Source organism: Palaemon carinicauda, chromosome 22 (assembly GCF_036898095.1).
Source record: "Palaemon carinicauda isolate YSFRI2023 chromosome 22, ASM3689809v2, whole genome shotgun sequence".
Classification (NCBI taxonomy): domain Eukaryota; kingdom Metazoa; phylum Arthropoda; class Malacostraca; order Decapoda; family Palaemonidae; genus Palaemon; species Palaemon carinicauda.
This window is the reverse complement of record NC_090746.1, coordinates 78,420,772-78,436,652: the sequence shown is the minus strand read 5'-3', so window position 1 is coordinate 78,436,652 and position 15,881 is coordinate 78,420,772. Positions and strand designations below refer to the sequence as shown.

The 15,881-nt window shown below is 41.1% G+C and overlaps 1 protein-coding gene across 4 annotated transcripts in view; it reads left to right on the top strand.

Annotated features, from left to right (window-relative positions):
* LOC137616557 (uncharacterized) overlaps positions 1 to 15,881 on the top strand; it is an 82,558-nt gene that overhangs the window by 35,901 nt on the left and 30,776 nt on the right. For all 4 annotated transcript variants that reach the window (XM_068346419.1, XM_068346416.1, XM_068346418.1 and 1 more), the window contains exon 4: positions 15,047 to 15,798. In XM_068346419.1, coding sequence (XP_068202520.1) covers positions 15,047 to 15,798 — 752 coding nt within the window. The remainder of the gene's footprint in view (positions 1 to 15,046; positions 15,799 to 15,881) is intronic.

Genomic DNA, 15,881 nt, shown 5'->3' with positions numbered 1-15,881 from the left:
CTCACTCCTTGTCACCTTTCATTTCTTTATTTGCAATGCTTGCATCCTTCATTCCTTCATCTTTTATATGGCTTGGGGCTTATTTGCAGCAGATTTTAAGATTCAGTTCAATCCAGATCTTTGGGTCCTGTTTGATAACTCTCTGAATACACATTCATGTTTTTGTTGTCAGACCTCATAAAAGGCAGATAGTGGTTAAGTAACACCCATTGATCTCTTAGAATTTCTTTGTCAATAAATCTTACAAAAATTCCTGTATTGCTATTACTGTACTGAAGTTTTAGTTGCTCTAGCAACTCAAGAAATGCAGTGTAAATAAATTGCAAATTCTGAATGATGAGAAATAAGGGATACAAGTACAGTCTTTGTTTTATTTCAGGAAAATCTATCAAAGGCCCATTACTATATTCATTTGAATGTTATATCAAGACTAAATTTGCATATACAGTACTTGATTTATGAATACAATTTGTTGTCTCTTCATGGACATATTTACCTAAATGCAGCAATTATCTTCAGTATTCCTTCTGAACAGAGTGAATAGCATAGCCTCTATTAGCTAATCCTAATATACCATTTAAAAGTAACCTTAATATGCCCTTTATAATGTTTATATACTTTTTAATCTTCAAAAGAGAGAAATTTTTTCATTAGCAAAAGAAATATGATATCCTGATTTTGATCCCCTCTGAAAAAGAGTATTATTATCTACCATTAAAGTTTTCAAGAACTGTAAATCTCCGTTTCTCGTATCTTCTTATTTACGTACAAGAGTGAAAAGGCCATACTCTTTTGCTTTAATTTTTCATAAATATTTTCTCTGCTATTCTAGCTTGAGTCTTCTGTTCCTCCCTCTTTTGATCTTATTTCTAAACTACTTAGTATTGTAGAAGTTTTATTCCAGCTGTGACCAGATTGTGAAATGATCTTCCTTATAGGGTAGTTGAATAGATAGAACTTCTCAAGTTCTTGCAGCAAATGTTTTTTATGTTGAACAGGCTGACACGAGTCTCTTTATAGTTTATATGTGACATCTATTTTATCATTGTTACTGATCTTAAGGTATTTTATATTTGTTATTCATGACTGTACTTTTCATATAGTTATTTATTTCCTTATTTCATTTTCTCACTGAGCTATTTTTCCCTGTTGGAGCCCTTGCACTTATAGCATCCTAGTTTTACAACTGAGGTCATAGCTTAGCTAGTAATAATGATAATACGTAATAATAATAATAATAATAATAATAATAATAATAATAATAATAATAATAATAATAATAATAGTAATAATAATAATAGTAATAGTAGTAGTAGCATTGTACTGTATTTTCTTTTCCGAGGAGGTTTGGGATTCTTGAATCTTTGAAAGTGTTAAAACATTTTACATTATATTCTTGTACAATTCTTTAATTTTCGAAACTTCTTCCTTTATTCTAGTGTTTCAGAAAATCTCCAAATGGAACTGCTCTCCTAATTCAGTTCTCATTAAAGTATCAACAAACAACTCTAATCCTAGCATTATCGACCACCTAATGTTCATCTATTATTTTTCATCAACCGTACAGTATCTATAATTGTGATCTTTCGTTTGACCGTGAAGTTTGGTTATTTTTTATCATTTATAGGGAAACTATGCTTTGTAACTTGATATTAGTTAGTTATTTGACAGTGTCTTTTAATACCACTTCTTAGAAAATGCTTTTTTCCTCTGTGGTAGCTTACAGTATTCAGTATATACTTTACTAATTTTTAAAGTGACAGTTTTATGTTTATATCTCTGTTGTTGATGGCACATCTCATCCCCAGTAGTGTTTCTTAGGGCTCCATTCTCTTACCTACTCTTATCCTTATCCATTCTACCTCTTGTATTCATGGTTTTTCTAATGATTCTATGTGTCATATTTTTCCCGCTTTCACCATATAGTCTATTTCTATTGCTTGTAATAGTCATTTGCTGGTTTATTCTACTTTCCCTCAGTTGTGACCTATTTATTACAACCTTTTGATCAAGAGAGGATAATATAATCAAGAAGAGCTTATAGACCTTACTGCCTGGTCTACTAGTGCACATGACCTCTCTCATTATTACCCCGACACACTCCATGCAATCTGTTGTACTAATTTAAGTACAGCTTGGTGGAAGTTAAGTCATTTACAAATTGAAGTTGATAATTGTGGTTTCAGTGTTGCTGGTCTAGGCTGAGTTGTGGGATTTTTTGTGTTCTATTTCAACTCAAGAATTACGTTAGTAACATGAATAGCAATTGCAATAATGTTCAATGATTCTGATTAACTAGCTAGTCAAAAAGATAACTTGAGAAGTTATGTGGGGGAGGGGATTTCATATGAAGATTTGGGTGTTGTCAATGTATTAGCCTCAGTTCAACCCTAAAGCTTATGAATCCTTATACTAAGTACTGAATAAACTATGTGGGCACTTGGTAGAAAGCATGCCTTTGCCACACCAAGCAGTCTTATTCAGCTCTTATTTCCACTGCATACATTTACTTTGATGAATTTTCTTCATAATCTAAGGTATTTGTCCTGGGTTCATACCTCACATGTCCACTAAGTTTTGTTTAAATTGGTCCTGTAGTTTTTGTGTAATGTTGTTCACAAACAAAAAATCAATCAAAAAACTATTTACCATTTACTTAACTTTGCAATTATTTTCAAAGTACTGCGGTGTACTTTTATGTTGATGTACTTTGTCTAAAATGTTACAGATATTTTCTGGGGTCATAGCAACATGACTACCAAGTTTGGTTAAAATCGGTACTGCAGTTTTTGTGTCAAGCTGCTCATAACAAACAAACAAACGACGACAGGTTTAAATACATACCCTTACGGCAATAATTTTTCACATCTTTTCCGCATTAAGATAATGCATTACAGTACGGTATACAATTGTATCTCATGTTAAAATATTAAAAACCACCTTTTAGTATGTGTTTAGTACCACTGTTGTAACCCATGCGGTACAATGTAGGCAACTGAAGAGTCTAACCCCCTTCTCTTCAGTCTTTTACTAAACATATGTTCCCACCACTTTTAATCCATCTTTCTGACCTGTGACTTTTTGCCAGTTGGATCTTGGTCCTGAAAGGCCTTCTTAGTACCTGCACTGAACTATATGGCTAAAATTTGAAAAATTAAATACGATAAATACTGTTTCGGAAGTTCAATTAAATAAAAAACTAAGTTTCAATATTTCAAAAAAAAAATTTTGTCTTTCAGATAGATGGGGATATTTTGGTTGTAAAGAATCTAAATAAAAATGCAAAATTTACTTTTATTTTTCCAATTATATCTTCACTAAAAGTGACAAATGGTTGAAAAGGCTTGAAAGAATGTTTGTGTGGATTAGCACAATATTTACTAGAAGATCCTCAACATACAAACATTTGGAGATACAAATCAAACTGAAATCATAAATCTCAGTTATTGTATCAAAAGTTCATAATGGAATACCTTGATAAAACAGTATTATATAATTCAATACAGTAAGCAAGACAACATTTGCCATATAAAACAGAACTTATTATTTTTTTTTACTTTTGCAGCTGAAAATCATAGGCATGTGAGTTAGGTGAAGCCTACCCTAGGCCAAAATTTAACATAATTCAACTTACAAACAGTTTCTCGGTACCTATTAAGTTTGTAAGTTAAGGACTTTCTGTAGTCATTCAAAGCACATTGAGTAAAACACCATCCTTGAAATAAGGATATGAATCACAGATCATCAAATTTTGTTTTATCTTTAAATGAAGAGGCTTTAGATAAGAAACTACGAGACTTTCAAGCAGTTTAAAATTTGGAGATTTAAAAACTGGTTGTCTATGAGAAGGTTTGACTGTGGATACAATACACTTTTCGACGATTAAATACAATTTATCAGTATCCATCCAATTATATACAGTACTGTAGTATATAACAGGTTTTTGCCTCCTCAGCATTGTGACTACAGTGAACCCTCGCTACTTCGCGGTTCAACCATCGCGGATTCACCACTTCGCGGGTTTTTTCCATAACCCATATATATATACATATCGCGGATTTTCCGGAAAATTCGAAAATACCGCGAAATCTGAAGACCCCCAAATACGATATTTTGTTACCTGTAATTCCATTAATACTGTAATTAGTAATATCTGCTCTTACTGATTGTTCATTGCATTACATATGATATATAATTCAGCACAGAAAGAAATAAAACACGAAAAGAGAATGTGATCATACGATAATACAGTACTGTATACAGTACGTAGTAAAATTAAATCGAACATGAAACGCAAATCAGATGCAGTCATACCATATTAGAATGGTGTAAGGCTGCTGATGGCCACTATACTACAAATGTAATGGATGTGCATATTTTCCATGATTCTTTTGTATGTATACGTACGTAGTACTGCTTCCAATAATATTCTTTGTTGCAAAAATCACATTTCGAATAAGCGTACGAGAGAGAGAGAGAGAGAGAGAGAGAGAGAGAGAGAGAGAGAGAGAGAGAGAGAGAGAGAGACACACACACATCCTACAAAAGAATAAAATACTGTAGCATACGTAAAGCTATTATTATTATTGTTATTATTATTGTTGTTGTTGTTAATAAAATTATGATTGTTATTATTATTATCATTATTATTATTATTATTACAGTACTGTACTGTATTATTATCATTATTTATTATTATTATTATTAATACGTACGTACGGTATGCGCGGGGTATCTTGTATGAGTTGGTAACCTACGCATCATATACTGTAAGACGGGTTGTGATTGGTTCAAGCGCTGATAGATGACGAATCAGAACTCAAGTTTTGTTATCTAGCCTGTGATTGGTGTTTTGCCATCATCTCCAGCTTCCAGCATCTAGGTTCTCGCGGGCCCGGGTCGTCCACTCTCTGTTCCCGCGTATCGCTGAGTAGACGTTCTTAAGTTTGTGAAGTTTAATCTGTGCTGTGTGCGACCTTTTTAAGTTGAACTTTTTGTCAAATCCTACTGTACAATGGCTCCCAAGCGTTCTGCTTCTACTAAGGCTGGTAGTGAGCCTAAACGCCACCGAAGGATGATGACGATTGCTGAGAAGGTTACGCTTCTCGATATGTTAAAAGATGGTAGAAGTTACGCGTCCGCTGCGCGCCATTTTGGGATCAACGAATCTACTGTTCGCTATATCAAGAAGGACGAGGCGAACATTAGAAAGACGGCTGCAATCACCTTTAGCAGATCAGCGAAGCGAGTCGTTACAACGCGTAATAAAACGATCGTACGCATGGAAGGTGCTTTAGCTGTGAGGATTGCCGACTGCCGGAAGAAGAACATAGCCTTGGATACGAACACCATCCGAACAAAGGCTTTGAGCTTGTATGAGAATTTTGCTGCAAAGGAACCTCAAGACGACGACGTCAACCATGCTGAAGAAGATGATGATGCAGATGATCCTCAACCAGGGACATCCACTGATTCCCAGCCTCAGAAACAACGTTTTTCCGCCAGCAAAGGATGGTTCGCGAAGTTTCAGAAACGCTTCGCTCTGAAAAGCGTTTCCCTGCATGGCGAGGCTGCTTCGGCTGACACTGCCGCTGCTGAAACTTACGCGAACCAGACATTCAAGAATATTATCGCCGAAGGTGGATACAAGCCGGAACAAGTTTTTAATATGGATGAGACCGGCTTGTTTTGGAAGAGAATGCCGTCGCGAACTTTCCTGTTCAAAGAGGAAGCCAAAGCCTCTGGCTTTAAAGCATTCAAGGATCGCGTTACCCTCGTGATGTGTGGCAATGGTGGGCTTATTTATAAGTCGAAAAATCCTCGCGCTTTGAAAAATAAAAATAAGAATCTCCTTCCCGTGTACTGGATGCATAATCAAAGAGCATGGATTACGAAGATGCTGACCTCCAACTGGTTCCATCAGTGTTTTATCCGCAAGTCAGCAAATATCTCTTAGAGAAGGGCTTGCCATTCAAGATCCTTCTCCTTATGGATAACGCTGGTGGACACGCAACTGACCTGTCGCATGAGGGCATTCAGGTTGAGTTCCTGCCACCCAACACCACGTCATTTTTTCAATATTAAACTTACCCGATAATCATGTAGCTGTCAACTCCGTTGCCCGACAGAATTCTATGGAGGGATACGCCAGCTATCACAATACTAGAAGGGGGTGTATTTACCAGCGCCACCTGTGGCCAGGTACTCAAGTACTTCTTGTTGACACCTCCTCAATTATTCCTCTGTCGTGCTTCCGGCAAGACGTTCTGGGATACGCTTATGTTCTTGGAGTATTTTCACGACTTTGGTGAAGTATTTCTCTTTGATTTCGGCTGTCGCTTTACTGGAAACTTCTATATTAGCTTAGTTAGCTTTTGGAATTAATTTGATTAATTTTGGTGACGAGAGAGTATGAACTCTCGTTCACCTTTCAATGGCCGACCCTTCCCTTAGACGGAAGTGTTGGTGTCTAAGAGAGTATAGACTCTCTTTCTTAATTTTGCTTAACAAAAGTTATAGATTTATTTTATATCTCTCCGCCTCTTATAGGCCTCTTCGATTAACTTCCTTTTATTATAAACTCATTAAAATTAATTTTTATTTTTGTTTATATTCGACCTTCCTAATAGTAGGCGGTCTTTTACCGAAGTTAATAAACTTTGAGCCCGTCATGTCGGTTTTACCTGTTAACATATTATGCTATTTCCGCCACAGAGTTTGAAAGATTTTCTTTGACAGTCTCGTACTGTTTTCAAAGTTGAACTAACGTTTTGTTTTGTCTCTGCAGTTGTTGACGTTCAGAACGTTCAACTTGCACTCTATCGTTACGATAGAGAAAGAATGTTCACGGTTTCACGTTGCAGTAAGAGTAACCGTGTCTAGCGTTTTGTTCATTCTTTCTTAACTTAATGGTTTTGATCCTAATAAAGGAACTTTTCAGTTTTTTTCCTTTAACAATAATATGTTTTAACGATATATATGATTGGGCTCTTCTCTCAGGTTCTAAGTCAAGAGAGAGAGAGAGAGAGAGAGAGAGATAGAGACGGAGGGAGAAAGAGGATAAACGTTTCATTCAAGCCTGCCAGGCGTACGAGTAACGTCGTTATCGTTTTTTTTTGCTCTTCTCCCTAGTCTCTTTAGGGGAAGAAACTAAACGTTTCTAGAGTGATCTAGTGTTTAGTCTCTTTCCAACCACTGAATTATCTTTCATTAGATTTTTCTGTTACATTGTAATTCTGTTTTCGCAATTACTAACTTTGAGAAAGGATAGAATTGCGTATTTCAGGTACAAACCACTTAAAGTTTCGAGTTCAGTGAAATAAGTGCAAACAGAAATCAAAGTGATAAGTGATTAGTGCGTGAGGGTACTTTTGTGCGCGCCAGTCGTCCTCCCAGTCCGGGACCTCTTGCAAGCTCCCAAGCCCAGGGGAGAAGCAATGTCGAAGGGCATAAGGGTTCAGCAGGCCTTGATCGGCGCACAGAAGTATTCTCGGTGGTTGTGGGCGTGTCTTACCGAGACCGTCACTCCCACCCGCAGACGATTGAGCCCTTATTTTGCTCGTCTGCAGAAGAGATTAGGGGAGAAAATAAAGGCAGAGTAACGCTGGTCTCAGGTCTCAAGACTTCTTAAACGTTAAGTCCAGACCTATGCCAGACGTACGAAGTTAAAGTTCACAACCCGAATGCAGTCATTGGGTTAGCTCTGACTCTCCTCAGTCATCAGTTGATTACACTCCGCCTAAGAGGAGTAAGGTTCTGCCACAACAGATCTCTGCTGTTAAGGCTTTACCTCAGCAGAACTTAGTGTCTGCCGACCCCAAGTTAACTCTACTGCAGTCCATACAGTCACAACTTTCGGTCTTGATGCGTGAGTGTCGGGCTGAGAGTGTTGCGCCTCCGCCTCCGCCTACACTCCCCCCCGCCTATGATCGCTCCGCCTGATCACAGTACCTCCTGCCAGGCGTACGATGTTGTGAACTCTACTACAGTCCATGCAAGCACAGCTTTCGGACTTGATGAGTGAGTGTCGGGCTGAGAGTGTTGCTCCTCCGCCTCCGCCTACACTCCCTCCTCCTACACTCGCTCCGCCTGATCACAGTACCATCTGCCAGGCGTACGATGTTGTGGACTCTACTACAGTCCATGCAAGCACAGCTTTCGGACTTGATGAGTGAGTGTCGGGCTGAGAGTGTTGCTCCTCCGCCTCCGCCTACACTCCCTCCTCCTACACTCGCTCCGCCTGATCACAGTACCATCTGCCAGGCGTACGATGTTGTGGACTCTACTACAGTCCATGCAAGCACAGCTTTCGGACTTGATGCGTGAGTGTCGGGCTGAGAGTGTTGCTCCTCCGCCTCCGCCTACACTCCCTCCACCTACACTCGCTCCGCCTGATCGCAGTACCACCTGCCAGCAGTTCCACCTGCCAGGCGTACGATGTTGAGACACGTGCTGAGTTTGCTGTTCCCTGTGGTGTTCAGCCTCCGCCTTTCTTAAGGCAACCTTTACATTGGGATCAGGAGGATTATACCTCTCTTCCTCCGCCTCCACTTGCTGCTCCACCAGTGATGCAACACTCGGTTGAGGTACAACAACCTCTCCCGTCCATGAGTCAGTTTCCTCAGCTCTTGCTGCAGCGAGCTCAACCCTCCATAAGGCAAGCACCACAACACCTTAGCCTTGCGCCTCAGGAGCCTCAGCTTGCGAGACATTTACCTTGTTCTGCGCAGCCTCTTCCTCATCGCGCTCCGCTCACACCACAGGAACTGGAACTTGCTACTCCGCTTCCGCCAACCGCTCAGCAAGCGCAACCCTTGGGTTCAACCACTCATGCTAGGAGTCAGCCTCCTCCACCCATGCGCCTTCCTTCTGCTTGTCTTTTATTCAGCCTTTGCAGACTGAGCCTCAGGTGTTCCCTCATCGGAGTCTTGAAGAGGAAACCACACTATTGTTGTTCCAGCTCGTTCTGACTCTGCTGTTCAGCATACCATGGTTTAAACCCCATGCAAGCATGCATAAAGCACTCTAGCACTGGTCATGGAATTTCTGAGAAATGTTAAACGCCATGCACACGCTCTGCTTTCCTTTCAGCAGGCTCTGCTTACAGCAGGCTCTGCTTACTACATGCTCAGCATTCAGCATGCTCTGCATTCAGCATGCTCTGCATACAACATGCTCTGCATACAGCATGCTCTGCATTCAGCATGCTCTGCATACAACATGCTCTACATACAGCATGCTCTGCATACAGCATACTCTGCATACATCATGCTCTGCATACCTTACCGCATGCTTCTCAACACATCTTGGGTTGTTGCCAACTCACTAGACTGTCAAGCAGTTTCATAACGTTGCCTTCTAGTCTGCTGCTTTGCACCAGTGAACCCTCACTCAGAGAACTTAGCTTTTCTAGGATAAGGTCCCTGTAGATGAGAAAGTTCTTTTCTCCCTCCTTCTGATATTCCCTTGAGGACTCTGTCATTTGGAGGGAGCCTTTAGCTGCATAACCTCTTATGGACTTTTATTTAAGCATAACATGCTTACAGGGAAGGTAATGGTTACACTTCAGCCGCTAATCCCGTCTGTTACCACACCTGCTCCCATAGACCTTGAGCTGTGTTGCATGACATGCAGTCCAAGCTTAGTCCTTGTTAGAGGATTTTTTGTTTACGAAGTCAATGTGTCACGGGGAAGACGTTCAACAACCAACAGAAGGGACTTGTTGTGACGCAGTGCGGCAACCTCAGCAACCCGTTAAGGAGTTGTCTGTACGACCCAGACAGTCTAGACAGATTCGGGTTGTCACTGTACTTCCTCGCTTGCCCATGATTGACAGTTTACAGACTGTGCAGCAGTATCATGATCTTGTGTCCGGCTCCGTCAGACGACTGGCTTTTAAGAGCTCCCTCAAGTCGTCGCTGTCTGGAGATTTTCAAATGGACTATGGATCTGACCAAGGAACTGGGCCTCCTGGTCAATTTTGAGGAGTCTCAGCTCGTTCCATCCCAGACCATTGTCTCCTTGGGTATGGATCTTCAGAGTCGAGCTTTTCGGACTTGTCCGTCGGCCCCAAGGATCTTCCAAGCCCTAGAATGCATCCAGAGCATTCTGAGAAGGAACCGATGCTTAGTCAGGCAGTGGATGAGTCTAACAGGGACACTTTCATCGCTGGCCCTGTTCATCGAGTTAGGGAGACTCCACCTCCGCCCCCTTCAGTATCATCTAGCTGCTCACTGGATAAAGGACATGACGCTAGAGACGGGCTCAGTTCCTGTTTCCGAAGAGATGAGGTCTACTCTAACGTGGTGGAAGAACAGCATTCTTCTCAAGGAAGGTCTACCATTGGCTGTTCAGACCTCCGACCACCGTCTCTTCTCGGACGCATCGGACACGGGCTGGGGTGCGACACTGGACGGACAGGAATGCTCGGGAACATGGAATCAGGAGCAAAGGACACTTCACATCTATTGCAAGGAGTTGTTGGCAGTTCATTTGGCCTTGATAAACTTCAAGTCCCTCCAGCTTAACAAGGTGGTGGAGGTGAACTCCGACTACACCACAGCCTTGGCTTACATCTCCAAGCAGGGAGGGACTCATTCGAGGAAGTTGTTCGAGATCGCAAGGGACCTCCTCATTTGGTCAAAAGATCGAAAGCTCACGCTGGTAACGAGGCTCATTCAGGGCGATATGAATGTCATGGCAGATCGCCTCAGCCGGAAGGGTCAGGTCTTCCCCACAGAGTGGACCCTTCACAAGAATGTTTGCAGCAGACTTTGGGCCCTGTGGGGTCAGCCAACCATAGATCTATTCGCTACCTCGATGACCAAGAGGCTCCTCTTGTATTGTTCTCCGATTCCAGACCCAGCAGCAGTTCGCGTGGATGCCTTTCTGCTGGATTGGTCCCATCTCAACCTGTATGCATTCCCGCCGTTCAAGATTGTCAACAGGGTACTTCAGAAGTTCGCCTCTCACAAAGGGACACGGCTGACGTTGGTTGCTCCCCTCTGGCCCGCGAGAGAATGGTTCACTGAGGTACTGCAATGGCTGGTCGACGTTCCCAGGACTCTTCCTCCTAGAGTGGACCTTCTGCGTCAACCTCACGTAAAGAAGGTACACCCAACCTCCACGCTCTTCGTCTGACTGCCTTCAGACTATCGAAAGACTCTCAAGAGCTAGAGGCTTTTCGAAGGAGGCAGCCAGAGCGATTGCCAGAGCAAGGACGACATCCACTCTCAGAGTCTATCAGTCTTAATGGGAAGTCTTCCGAAGCTGGTGCAAGGCCAATGCAGTTTTCCTCAACCAGTACCAATGTAACCCAGATTGCTGACTTCCTGTTACATCTAAGGAACGTAAGATCCCTATCAGCTCCTACGATCAAGGGTTACAGAAGTTTGTTGGCAGCGGTTTTCCGCCACAGAGGCTTGGATCTTTCCTCCAACAAAGATCTACAGGACCTCCTTAGGTCTTTTGAGACCTCAAAGGAACGTCGGTTGTCCACTCCAGGCTGGAATCTAGACGTGGTCCTAAGGTTCCTAATGTCATCAGGATTTGAACCGCTCCAATCAGCCTCTTTTAAGGACCTCACATTAAAAACTCTTTTCCTCGTGTGCTTAGCAACAGGTAAAAGAGTAAGTGAGATCCACGCCTTCAGCAGGAACATAGGTTTCACATCTGAAACGGCTACATGTTCCTTGCAGCTCGGTTTTTTGGCTAAAAACGAGCTTCCTTCCCGTCCTTGGCCTAAGTCGTTCGAGATCCCAAGCCTGTCCAACATGGTGGGGAACGAACTGGAGAGAGTACTTTGCCCAGTTAGAGCTCTTAAGTACTATCTAAGAAGGTCAAAACCATTACGAGGACAATCAGAAGCCTTATGGTGTGCTATCAAGAAGCCTTCTCTACCAATGTCTAAGAACTCAGTTTCTTACTACATCAGGCTTCTGATTAGAGAAGCAAATTCTCATCTGAAGGAAGAAGACCTTGCTTTGCTGAAGGTAAGGACACATGAAGTGAGAGCTGTGGCTACTTCAGTGGCCTTCAAACAGAACCGTTCTCTGCAGAGTGTTATGGATGCAACCTATTGGAGAAACAAGTCAGTGTTCGCATCATTCTATCTCAAAGATGTCCAGTCTCTTTACGAGTACTGCTACACCCTGGGTCCATTCGTAGCAACGAATGCAGTAGTAGGCGAGGGCTCAGCCACTACATTCCCATAATCCCATAACTTTTTAACCTTTCTCTTGAATACTTTTTATGGGTTGTACGGTCGGCTAAGAAGCCTTCCACATCCTTGTTGATTTGGCGGGTGGTCAATTCTTTCTTGAGAAGCGCCAAGGTTAAAGGTTGTGATGAGGTCCTTTAGTATGGGTTGCAGCCCTGTATACTTTAGCACCTTTGAGTTGATTCAGCCTCCCAAGAGGAACGCTGCGCTCAGTAAGGAAGACGATCTTATTAAAGGCAGAGTAACGGTTCAAGTCGACTTCCTTACCAGGTACTTATTATTTCATTGTTATTGTGGATAACTGATTATATGAAATATGGGATACTTAGCTATCCTTTAATCTTGTACACTGGTTTTCACCCACCCCCCTGGGTGTGAATCAGCTACATGATTATCGGGTAAGTTTAATATTGAAAAATGTTATTTTTATTAATAAAATAAATTTTTGAATATACTTACCCGATAATCATGATTTAATCGACCCTCCCTTCCTCCCCATAGAGAACCAGTGGACCGAGGAATAATTGAGGAGGTGTCAACAAGAAGTACTTGAGTACCTGGCCACAGGTGGCGCTGGTAAATACACCCCCTTCTAGTATTGTGATAGCTGGCGTATCCCTCCATAGAATTCTGTCGGGCAACGGAGTTGACAGCTACATGATTATCGGGTAAGTATATTCAAAAATTTATTTTATTAATAAAAATAACATAATTCAACCGATGGACCAGGGGGTTATCAGGGCGTTCAAGGCCCTCTACACGAAGAACACCTTGGCGGACCTCGTTGCGTGTGTGGATGCTGCCCAAGATAATGAGGATGAAGATTTTAACTTGAAGGCGTACTGGCGGCAGTACACCATAGCCACGTGCCTGCAGAATATTCAGAAGGCACTTCAAGAGATGAAACCTGCAACTGTGAATGCGAGCTGGAAGAAGTTGTGGCCCCAGATTGTTTACGACGACGAGGGATTTACACCTGCTGAAATCCAACACTCTGCAATACGCAAATCTGTGCAGTTGGCTGCCATAATTGGAGATGACGGGTTTGGCGACATGACGACTGAAGACGTCGACGAGTTGTTGGACTGCCATTCCCAGCCCCTAACTGACGCAAACCTCGAAGACCTGATGAAATCGGCAAGCGAAGAAGAGAGTGAAACCCAGGAAGAGACCCAAGAAAATGTCGAAGAAACGGGCTTAACATTAGAACGGCTTGCCAAGGCCTGCAACCATGCGAAGGAGTTGAAAGAAATGTTGCAAGAGTGGGACGAGGATATGGTTCGGTCGATGCAATTCTGCAACAAGGTTGATGACATAATGACTCCCTACAAGATGCTCTTAGATCGAAAAAAGAAGCAGCGGCAACAACTTCCGATCACAATGTTCTTCCAGCCTCGCAAAAAAGAGCCAGTTCCTCCTGCTAGTACGCCTTCGGAAGAAATTGAAGAAGTTTCCCAGGAAGAAGTTGAAGAGGTGTCCCAGGAAAAGACACCTCCGTCTGAAGAGACGTAAAATACTACCTGGCTGCACAGTAGAACACATCATCAGCTTCATCATCATCATTTCTACTGTGCAGCAAATTCATCGCCATCATCATTCAAGTTTTTCTTGAACTTCTTTCGTGGTGAGTACAGTAACAATCTTTATTTTTTACTTTAATATTCTCACATTCTAAAACTGTATTTGTGCCTGTTTTATAGTTTAGTACTGTACGTACTGTATGCATTAAGTTAAAGGGAAGGTTTTAAAAGTCTACATGTTGTAACCTATCATATTTTTTTTGTTTAAAATTTACATTTACGTACGTAAAACAATCTCTCTCTCTCTCTCTCTCTCTCTCTCTCTCTCTCTCTCTCTCTCTCTCTCTCTCTCTCTCTCTCTCTCGTAAATTGATTTTTTTTGTTTAAAATTTACATTTTCAGTACGTACGTAAAACAATCTCTCTCTCTCTCTCTCTCTCTCTCTCTCTCTCTCTCTCTCTCTCTCTCTCTCTCTCTCTCTCTCTCTCTCTCTCTCTCGTAAATTGTTTTCCTGCTTTGCTACGTACAATATGTACTGTACAGTACTGTATGATTTTATATAGATACGGTAAATTATATTTGTAAGGTAACATATTTTGTAAATGCTTTTACTGTAAATACTGTACTGTATCATTATTTATCACTATCATCATGCACGTTAAATGCCTTGTTTGTTCTGAGCCTGGTTGTTTACTGAGTGTACAGTACTTTATGACGCCGTCGTTTCAGGCGGCGTCATAAAGAAAAACATTTCATTTGGAAGTCCTAAGAAAAATAAAGTAAAACATTGGTAATAAAAAAATCAACATACTGTATAATCAATATAATCGATGCAAAAACTAACCTATACATATATGTGTACACTAAATGAGTTTGTTTCTTCATTATGATCAGAGATGAACGTAAACAAAACATTGGTTGCCATTTTTTATCGTGCTTTTTAGGTGTTTAGGAAACGCATGATTTAAAATCGCCTTTAATATTTGTGCCTGTTTTAGTTTAGGGTGCTGTAGTACATGCATTAAGTGTTCTGTACATTAAAGGGTGGTTTGTTAACAGTACTACGTACAAGGGAAGGTTTTAAAAGTCCGAATATACATGTTAAATAAATAGGTAAATATGATGTCACTACTTCGCGGAATTTCACCTATCGCGGCCGCGTCTGGAACCTATCTACCGCGATAAACGAGGGTTCACTGTATACACAATGTCAATGAGCATATGCTTAGTGTGGGCCTGTTACACCGTACTTTATTCAGAAATGAATTTTGATAGTTTCAGAGACACTGATACCTTTTGAATTTTCTAGATGCGATGGAATGCAGCGGATTCAGGAAGAAATGGAGGAATCTTAAGGTGGATGAAGTGGACATGAAGTTGAAACGCACAGATGGCATCAAATTTAAAAAGAAAAAGTCTGACTTTTCTATGGAGATAGGCAGTGAAGACTCCAAGTATATTGTAAGAGGAGAGGACGATGACTCTGTGGAAGAAAGTGAAGGTTTTAGAATAATAATAAAGGAAGAAATGGAACCCATGGATAGTTACACAATCACTGTAAATAAAAGGAATAACTGTGAAGTTGAAGGAACCTTAAGAACTAACAATACAGAGTTTAATTGGAAGGGCACCCAATATGAAGAGGAGGATAGAAAACCTATAATTTTTCGAACGGGAGAGTTTGACTTTGTTCTGGTAGAAGGCGACCTGACCCCAAGTGCTCTTAGATATGTCTTGAAAGATGTGCAGGGAAATTTAGTGAGATATAAAAATGTTATTGATAATAAAGCAAGTGAAAAATGTAGAGATGCCAATCCTTTCTATAAAGTTGTCTATAAATCAACCACTGGAGTTATAAATAAGTTTAAAACAGGTGAGACAGTTCCTGCTTATCATAGTGTTCGAGGCAAACGTAGTTTTATGGGGGAAAAGGAATTTAACAGTAAAAAGTCAAGAACTTACAACTCCGGTCATTTTGAATTCATTCTTGTGGATGGTGTCACGATGCCTGGTGATCTTGAAGTGAAGGAAGAAAGTGTTGAATATACCACCAGTACTGAGGTTAGTCTTTTCTTGTACTTTTAAATCCATATTGAGTGTGTTGTTATTGTAATTTTGTTCAATGATTGATTGCAAACATAATG